At 53.4% G+C, this 9,523-nt stretch overlaps 1 protein-coding gene across 1 annotated transcript; it reads left to right on the top strand.

Moving 5' to 3' along the window:
* The first annotated feature begins 2,289 nt into the window (after window positions 1-2,289).
* On the top strand, window positions 2,290-7,739 carry Prss50 (serine protease 50). The gene is made up of 6 exons (XM_012949547.2): window positions 2,290-2,482; window positions 2,538-2,699; window positions 3,613-3,775; window positions 4,929-5,212; window positions 6,598-6,764; window positions 7,497-7,739. Exons 1-6 carry the CDS (start codon window positions 2,290-2,292, stop codon window positions 7,731-7,733), a joined length of 1,206 nt encoding a protein of 401 aa, XP_012805001.2. The 3' UTR covers window positions 7,734-7,739.
* The last annotated feature ends 1,784 nt before the right edge of the window (window positions 7,740-9,523 follow it).

The raw sequence follows: 9,523 nt of genomic DNA, 5'->3' as shown, positions 1-9,523 counted from the left end.
CTCCTACCTCTGCCTCCGAGTGCTGGGATTAAAGGCATGCGCCACCACACCTGGCTCTTATTTTCTTTAATGCAGTCTTTTTATTTTTATTTATTTATTTGAGAGCAACAGAGAAAGAGGGGGAGAGAGAGGGAGAGAATGGGCGTGCCGGGGCCTCCAGCCACTGCAAATGAACTCCAGGTGCATGCACCACCTTGTGCATCTGGCTTATGCGGGTTCTGGGGAATGGAGCCTCGAACCGGGGTCCTTAGGCTTCACAGGCAAGTGCTTAACCACTAAGCCGTCTCTCCAGCCCCTTATTTTTTTATTTTGAGGGAGAGGAAGAGAGAGTGTGTGTGCGTGTGTGTGGGAGAGAGAGAGAACTGATGTACCAGGGCCTCCAACCACTCAGTGAAACTGAGCTTGTGCCACCTTGTGCATCTGCCTTACGTGGGATCTGGAGAGTGGAACATGGGGCCTTAGGCTCCGCAGGCAAGTGCCTTAACTGCTGAGCCATCTCTCCAGCCCCCACCTTTTTTTTTTTTTTTTTTTGGTTTTTCAAGGTAGGGTTTCACTCTAGTCCAGGCTGACCTGGAATTCACTATGTAGTCTCAGGGTGGCCTTGAACTCGCAGCAATCCACCTACCTCTGCCTCCCAAGTGCTAGGAATAAAGGCGTGCACCACCACACCCGGCCCTTACCTTATTTTTTGTTAGGCTGGAATTTTCTGACAGTCTTAACCAAAGCTTCCCCTAGTATCCCTCTATGCTACTTTGTGTGTGTGTGTTGTATGCGCATGTAGGTGCCTACGTGGCACCCCATGTATTCCCCTGTGGTGGGGTGCGTTCGCCTATGGTGGCCAGAGGTGAACATCAAATGTCCTGCTCTATTCCTACTCCTTCCTACTCTCAGCCAGAGCCCCTTACTGATTGCAGAGTTCGCTGGGGTTTTCTCTGAGCTCTGGCAATTCTTAGGTCTGTTCCCCTGGGGGACTGAGGTTCCGGATGTGCATAGCTACGCCTAGCTGTTTTATTCCCGTCCTGGTCCTCCTCAGGCCTCCTCAGGCCTTCGTGATCACACAGGAAGTGCTCTGTTGACTGTTGAGCCATCTCTCCAGCCCCCTCTATGCTACTTTTTTTTAAAAAAATATTTTTATTTATTAGAAAGAGAGAAAAATAGGCAGGCAGGGAAAGAGTGAGAGAAAATGGGCACGCCAGGGCCTCAGCCACTGCAAACAAACTCCAGATGTACGCACCACCTTGTGCATCTAGCTTACATAGGTCCTGGGGAATCGAACCTGGGTCCTTTGTCTTTGCAGGCAAGTGCCTTAACTGCTAAGCCATGCCTCCAGCCCTTCTATGCTACTTCTAAATGTATTAACCGTCTATGTTACAGAACCAACAAAATGTTCCCCAAATGCCAACACATGGTGACCTTTGGCTCCCACAGTGATTCCATCACTCCTCCAAGGGTTACTTAATCTGAGCTTCCTTTCCTCAGCAAATGGACCTAAGGAGTGGATTGGGGAACTCTACATAAAAGATTGCTGCCTTTAAACATCATTACTTAAGCCAGGCATGGGGTGGGGGTTATGTCGATCAGCCCATGACTTGGAGGACTGAGGCAGGAGGGTTGCTGTGAGCTCAGGGCCTGACTGGGTTACACACAGAGTCCTAGGCCATCTCTCCTATCACAGAGTGAGCCCCTTGTCTCAACCAGCACCCCCCCCCCCTGCAAACCCCAGTCTGTTACTTCAAACACTTTACTCGACTTTAATTTTCAGCGGCCTGAGCGAAAGACAGACCCACGTGGTTAACCCGTGGAGGGGAAGTGTGATGTGGGGGTGTCCTTGGAGATACTTACCCTCAGTGGAGGGCGGGGAGGTCAGGGGCCGGTGATGGCGGAAGGCTTGGTCTTCCCCCTTCACTCCTGGGGAGCCTGAAGGAAGGGCTCAGGCCCTGGCAGCGATAGGTCAGGGAGACTCCTAAGCAAACCCTTCAAAAGCACAGTGAAAGAGAAGGTGCCTACCAAGGCCAAGGCGGGTGGGGGGCACCCATCACCTCAGTGTGTGTGTGGGGGGGGAAATGGAGGGGTGGGGGAGGGGGCGGGAGGCCGGCCGCAAGGAGGCTGCTCAGCGGCGCGCGGCTCGCCAGGGGGCGCCACGGGGGCTGGGGCGCGAGAGCCTCTGCGCGCCTGGCCGGCCGGCAGGGGGCGCCGTCCCGTCAGTCAGTCAGTCAGTCAGTCAGTCAGTCAGTCAGTCAGTCAGTCAGTCAATCAGCCAGCCTCCCGCCACATCCCCCACGAGGCACCATGGAAGCGTGGCTGTGCCGCGCGGCCCGCAGGCATCGCGTGCCTGTGCCCGGCTCCTCCCGCGTCCACGTGCGTTTCTTCCTCCTGCTGCTGCTGCTCCTGCTGCTGCTGCTGCTGCCCAGGAGGCCTGCAGGTGAGCAGAGCCTCCTTCCTCCTCCTCCTCCTCGTCCTCGTCCTCCTCCTGCTCAGCGCTGCCCTCCCTGACAGGCCCGCGCCTCTGATGTCCAAATCGTCACCTTCTTCCTCAGCTCACCTGGCCGCCAGCCCAGCGACCCCGTCCCCCGCCATGTCCTGGGCCCCCAGAGCCATGGACCCCTCTCAGCCGCCCCAGCCGCTTAACCACAGCATCTCGAGTACCGCGTCCGCCACCGCGGGGCCCGTGTCCACCACCAAGCCCCGAGCTGCCCCCTGTGAGTGCCGAGCCTTCCCGCGGGCACCAGGGTGGCACTCAAGGACAGGCTTACGGACTTGGGGTTCTCGGGAGCAGAAGGGGACCAGGGAGGAATGGGGGGGAAGGGGGCTGGAGGGTGGTGGCGGCAGGGTGGGTTGGACGGGGTGAGATGGAAGAGACCTTCCCTGTAGAAGTATTTAGGGAGCCCTGCCAGGCCAAGGCCGTGCAGCTGCCCGTGGGGACAGACCTTGTGCCCATCCTGACCAGGTAGGCCCCGGGCAAGGTGCCCAGAGCTTTCCTGACACAGGATCTCAGGGCCAGAGTCCCCCTCCAATGTGACTTCCAGAGGGCCAAGGGGCTATGGTGAGCCTTCCCGTGGTGTTGCTAAAGGCACCCCTACATTTTCTTATATTCTCTATACTTTTTTTTCTTCAATTTTTTCCCCTTTTATTAACAACTTCCATGACTGTACACAATATCCCATGGGAATGCCCTCCCTCCCCACCCCCACTTTCCCCTTTGAAACTCCATTCTCCATCATATCCCCTCCCTTCTATACTACTTCCTATATTTTCTTGAGCAATGGTCTTTAGCTGAAAAGCCCTGTGGAAAAATTGTGACCGGGGAGCCGGGTGTGGTGGCGCACGCCTTTAACCCCCAGCACTAGGGAGGCAGAGGTAGGAGGATCACCAGGAGTTCGAGACTACAGAGTGAATTCCAGGTCAGCCTGGTCTAGAGCGAGACCCAAGAAAGACTGGAGCCATCCAACATGGACTCCATCATTCAAGCACCGAGTAGATATATAGATCAGTGACTGGAGAGGCTGGCTTGAGAACAAGGCCACAGTTTGTGGCTATGCCAAGCCTATCTGTCATCCTCCCTCTCCCCTTCCCCACCCCCCACAGTCACCAGGCTTTCTCCTTCCTCCTCAGTATGTGGCCAGTCCTTCGAGCTAGACCCCACCATCAGGGACCCAGAGGCCATGTCTCGGCGGTGGCCATGGATGGTCAGTGTGCAAGCCAACGGTACACACATCTGTGCGGGCACCCTCATTGCCTCCCAGTGGGTGCTGACTGTGGCACACTGCCTGACTGAGTGAGTTGGGGCCCAGGTGGGATGGGTGGAAAGGTATTTGGAGTCACCCACCCACCTGACCCATCTGTGGCAGCCTCACCCCAATTTTGAGTCAGTGGGGGTCTGAGCCCTGCAGTCAACCTTTGCCTCCTCACCTGCCCTTTCAGCCTGGCGAAGTCATTCCACAGTCAGGAAATGGATACTCAGAGGCCATTTGTTCAGCCTCCACCTCTCTATAGGGAAAAGATCCTATGTGTCCTACTCTGCCTCTCTTTGCTCCCACTTTCTGGCTCCTCACATCTGTCAATTAATAGTCTCTGGATTTTAAAAAATATTTTAAATATTTATTAGAGAGAGAGAGAGTGAAAGAGGCAGATAGAGAGAATGGGCACGCCAGGGCCTCCAGCCACTACAAACACCATTCACATGCGCCCCCTTGTACATTCGGCTTACTTGGGTCCTGGGGACTCAAACCGGGGTCCTTAGGCTTTGCAGGCAAACGCCTTAACCACTAAGCTATTTCCCCAGCCCTGTCTCTGGATTTCTTTTGAGCTAAGTATCTCCTGGCTTGGGGAATGTCAAGAGAGGAAACAATCATTCCTCTTAGACAGGTGGGGAGACAGACAAGAAAATAGATGCTCATAGGCTGTGTGAAGACGAAAGTGGGTAGAGTAATGTTCTTGGGCCCAAGAGCAGCCTTAAGGCAGCATTTGTGTTGCCCTTGAGGACTGACCAGTGGAGACATGTCCTAGGCCTAAGGGTTAACATAGTGACAATAAGGAGCAGTCCAGGGAAGTCAGCTTGAGAGCCAAGCCATGGCCAGTCATACAGGGCTTCTGTCACTAGTGAGGATCTAGCATAGAATGCTGGAAGAGTCTAGAGTTTTGGAATTAGAGAAAGTTAGATCCACATCCAAGCTCCCCCACTCCCTAGCAGCTGTGTGGTCCTGAACAGGCCATTGGGGTTCTCTGAGCCTCAATGTTTTCCTTTTGTAAAATGGAAGAGGATTACTCAATGTGTGTTCAGGGCCCTGTCTTTGGGTATTAATAGGCTCAGGAAGCTTGAAGCAGGGGGAGGCCTGGCTGGATGTTCTCAGGGCCACAGTGGGGTGGAAGACAGGGTTAGGGGCTGGGCCAGGAGCCCAAAGTTGACCGTTCCCTCCTGGCTCCTCTAGGGAAAGCAACAACTATACAGTGAGGGTGGGGAGCCCATGGATTAACCAGACGTCGAAGACTGGCTCTGATGTTCCAGTGCTCCAGGTCATCATAAACAACAGGTACCAGGTCCAGCGTTACTGGTCCTGGATCGGCCGGGACAATGACATCAGCCTCCTCAAGCTCCAATCAGGGATCAAGTTCAGCAAATATGTGGGGCCCATCTGCTTGCCTGGCCTAGATTATGAGCTGAAGGACAATGATGAATGCAGTGTGACAGGATGGGGCTATCCCAAAATGAATGGTGAGTCAGAATCTTGTCAACACAGGGTGCATGATGGGAGAGAGCACTTTGGGTACAGGTCACCTGGGTGGACATTTCTGGAGTATCTTCTCTAAGAAGTTCACTGCCTTTGGGACCTACTGGGTTCTCATCTCTGAGGTCTCCTTCCCCTTGGGGGAGGGGTCTCAGCAGGGGACATACCATGGCCACTTGGGCCTTAGGAAACTCTGATAGCCCTTTGCCTGCCAGTACATGTAAGAACTTTCTTGAAGGCCAGTGGGTCTCAGAGCAATAGTTTGCTGTCCATACACACTCCAGAGCACCTATAAGCAAGCAGAAGACATGGGGAGTAGACTGCTGTGTCTGTAAAAATGCTTCTCAGATGACCCCCATTTGGAGGCAGTCTCTAGATGATGAGAGTCATTCACTGGTAATACTTCCCTCCCCTCATTAGCCTTTGATCCTGTGTAATTCCAGCACAGGAGCAAAGTCCCCAAGGCAGGTATCTTCTCTCAGTGCCATTCAAAGGACCATTTTCTTTTCTTTCATACATATGTGTGTGTGTGTGTGTGTGTGTGTGTGTGTGTGTGTATCTTTATATATATATATATATATACACATATATATATATGAAAGAAAAAAATATATATACATATACATGTGTGTGTATGTGTGTATATATACACTTATTTGTTTATTTATTTATTTGAGAGAGAGAGAGAGAGAGAGAATGGCCTTGCCAGGGCCTCTAGTCACTGCATATGAACTCCAGACGCATGTGCCCCCTTATGCATCTGGCTTGCATGGGTCCTGAGGAACCAAACTGGGGTCCCTAGGCTTTGCAGGCAAATGCCTTAACCACTAAGCTATTTCTCCAGCCCCAAAGGACCATTTTCTAATGGCTTCTGGGAATGCCTCTCCCTTCAGGGAATCACCAATGCACAAGGTAGATGTCCTTCCCTCTGCCTTCAAGGAGCCAATTTGTTCCCAAACACCCATTCTGTGCCCTGTTTGGGGAGCTCAATCTAGGGCCAGAGATACACTGGGGGTTGGGTGAGGAGCAGTGCTGGGGATCTATGGAGGGGGTCTGGGACAGTTTGGTGGGGAAGAGGTCCTGAAGGAGAGCCCTAAGCACTCACAGGCATTTGAGAGGTGACTGGCAGAGCCAAGAGGAAGAGGTGGGCTGGACTCTCTAGGAAACAAGGCCAGATGATGGGGGCACCTGCTCCCTGTGCTGTATGGAGACATCCTTATGAGGTCCAGCTAGAGGGGAAACGAGGCCAAGCCTGGGGACATCTCTGTGGCTGCTGCGTGGCGCATAGAAGAGGCTGGAAGTTGCCAAAGAGAGATGGAGACGGCGCCAATGGCCATGAGCAGCCAGAGCTGAGTGGACTCCTGTCCCACAGATGTGTGGCCCCAGTTCCTGACCCTTCAGGAGAAGGAAGTCACCATCCTGAACAACAAGGAGTGTGAACGCTTCTACCACAGGTTCTCCAAAATCCCTTTTCTGGTTCAGATCATCACCACGCAGATGATTTGTGTCAAGGACCCACACAGGGAGCGCTTTTGCTATGTGAGCAGCTCTTGCCCCTTGCTAACTCACTCCCCCCCCCAAAGGGTCAGGAGTCAAAGGGGGATGGGAGGCAGACCTGAGGGCTTCGTGGGAGGGGAGGGGGAATGGGCAGAGATACTGCCATGGCATGGGAAAGGGAAGAGGGGGGCAGAAATCGACGTAGAGACCGAAGGGATGGGGGTTGGGGGTGTGTGGTAGGGAGGTGGAGGGCTGGTGTCCTTTGAAGAGGACCCTCTGAGTTGCGAGCCCCTCTTGGGTGTGTTTACGATGGAGAAGACCTGTGGCTGTGTCTCTGAGCTTGGTCATGTGCCCCTCTGACCTTGCTTGGTCTTTCTGAACTTTTTTTTTTTCAAGGTAGGGTTTCGCTCTAGCCCAGGCTGACCTCAGTCTCAGGGTGGCCTTGAGCTCATGTCGATCCTCCTACCTTGGCCTCCTGAGTGCTGGGGTTAAAGGCATGTGCCCCCGCGCCCAGCCTGAATCTTTTTTTTTTTTTTTAAATGTTTTACTTATTTATTTGAGAGAGACAAAGAGGCAGATAGAGAGAGAAAGAATGGTCATGCCAGGGCCTCCAGCCACTGCAAACAAACTCCAGATGCACGAGCAACTCTGCATCTGGCTCACATGGGTGCTGGGGAATCGAACTTGGGTCCTTAGGCTTCGCAGGCGAGTGCCTGAACAGCTAAGCCATCACTCCAGTCCCTGCCACCTTTTCTTAAATCTTCTCTTCCACAGGAGAAGACTGGTGAGCCCTTGGTCTGCAGTTCGAATAACAGATGGTACCTGATGGGGATGATGAGCTGGGGTGCCGGCTGCAATAAGACAGACGCCCCACCCATCTTCCTGCAGGTCTCCTCCTTCCAGCCCTGGGTCTGGAATGTCCTCAGTGGGCAGCCCATGGGCCTCCTAAGTCCACCCAGGACTCTGCTTCTGGTTCTCCTTCTGCCTCCCAGCCTCCTTGCTGCTCTGTGAATTGCTTATGTCCCTGGTGCACACCTCCTGAGGATGCGCCTTCCCCTCCTCCTCCTCCTGAAAGCTGTGGTGGGTGTGACTCCCAGAGGATGCGCCTTCCCCTCCTCCTCCTCCTTCTCCTCCTCCTGAAAGCTGTGGTGGGTGTGACTCCCAGCCGGCAAGGTGGAACAGAGATTAAACACTTCTTTTTCCCAAATCTCCTGCTTCCTGCATCTGAGGTCCCTCACTGCCTGGGCCTGCTCTGGTATTAGACAGGTGTATGCCATGGGGGTGAGGGACTCTGGGCAGTTTGTGCTGAAAGGTGGAGAGCCCTAAAAGGTTTGGGGTGGCTCCTGCAGGAAGTGGAGGGAATGGCAAGAGACAACAGGAGGGTCAGGTGATGGAAGGCCTAGAATGTGCCACCCAAGATGAAGCTGGGGCTACAGGGAACCCAGGTGGGGTGTGCTGTGACCCTGGCCTTGGCTGTCTTCCCACTGGTGTCTGGAATACACCGGTATATTGTCCTCCAAAGCCAAAGCGCATTTTGACCCTCTATCCCTTCCCTCTTTCTGGAAATGGGCAGGTGCCCAAGAGACTAAACATTAACCCCAACATCTACTACCATGCTTGCCCATAAAAACTTAGTGGGAGGGCCGGAGGGATGGCTTATCGATTAAGGTGTTTGCCTGCAAAGCCAAAGGACCCAGGTTTGATTTCCCAGGACCTATGTTAGCCAGATACACAAGGGGGCACATGCGTCTGGAGTTTGTTTGCTGGAGGCCCTGGCGCACCCATTCTGTCTCTCTCTCCCTCTTTCTCTATCAAATAAATAAAATAACATATTTTTTAAAAAACCTTAAAAGCCGGGCATGGTGGCGCACGCCTTTAATCCCAGCACTCGGGAGGCAGAGGTAGGAGGATCGCCGAGAGTTCGAGGCCACCCTGAGACTACATAGTGAATTCCAGGTCAGCCTGAGCCAGAGTGAGACCCTAACTCGAAAAACCAAAAAAAAAAAAACCTTAAAAAAAAAAGTCAGGAGTGGTGGTGCACGCCTTTACTCCCAAAACCCTGGAGGCAGAGGTAGGATTGCTACGAGTTCAAGGCCACCCTGTGACAACATGGTGAATTCCAGGTCAGCCTGGGCTAGAGTGAAACCCTACCTCGACAAACAAAACAAAACAAAACAAGCAAAACAGAAAAGAGTGACTGGGAACCAGGCGTGGTGGCATACACCTTTCATCCCAGCACTTGGGAGGCAGAAGTAGGAAGATCTCCATGTGTTCAAGGCCATCTTGGGTGAGTTCCAGGTCAGTCTGGGATACTGCGAGACTCTACCGCCCCCCACCAAAAAGAAAAAGTTAGCCGGTGTCCCAGGTTAGAGTAGGAGGGACAAACTCCAAGACTTCACCAGTTTACTGCTCTGGGTGATCCTGAGTGACCCCTGCTCCCCTGGACTTTTACTTCCTTGGCACATGGTGGCAGGGGAGGGTTCTGGCTTATGAGGGGAGAATGACCCTTGCCAGCTCTCATAGGCTGGACCCTGAGGGCAGAGGTCAACCAATTGCATCTACCTGGTGGGAACATTTGTGTTCTCTCTCCCCTCGCTGTTCCTTCCTTGTACCAGTCTGGAAGGTTCCTCCGTGTAGGAGGCTGGTACACTGGATTTGAATCCAGGTCAAGAGCCAGGGGTCATTCTCATGAGCCCTCCGCACCAGGCCCAAACCACTGGCGGCCTGTTGAGAACATGGGGTAAGGGTAGAAGGAGAGTCAAAGGTGGCCTTGTCAATTCAGCATCTTCCTTGTTCTCAGC

Source organism: Jaculus jaculus, chromosome 17, assembly GCF_020740685.1.
Source record: "Jaculus jaculus isolate mJacJac1 chromosome 17, mJacJac1.mat.Y.cur, whole genome shotgun sequence".
Lineage (NCBI taxonomy): Eukaryota > Metazoa > Chordata > Mammalia > Rodentia > Dipodidae > Jaculus > Jaculus jaculus.
This window is presented reverse-complemented; position numbering and strand designations above follow the sequence as displayed.

What these genes read in the sequence shown, in the direction of transcription:
- Prss50 (XM_012949547.2), top strand. Translation starts at nt 2,290, where the DNA reads ATGGAAGCGTGGCTGTGCCGCGCGGCCCGCAGGCATCGCGTGCCTGTG. An exon ending in CAAGCCCCGAGCTGCCCCCT is followed by an intron (nt 2,700 to 3,612) that starts GTGAGTGCCGAG and finishes CTTCCTCCTCAG; the next exon opens with TATGTGGCCAGTCCTTCGAG. An exon ending in GGGCTATCCCAAAATGAATG is followed by an intron (nt 5,213 to 6,597) that starts GTGAGTCAGAAT and finishes CCTGTCCCACAG; the next exon opens with ATGTGTGGCCCCAGTTCCTG.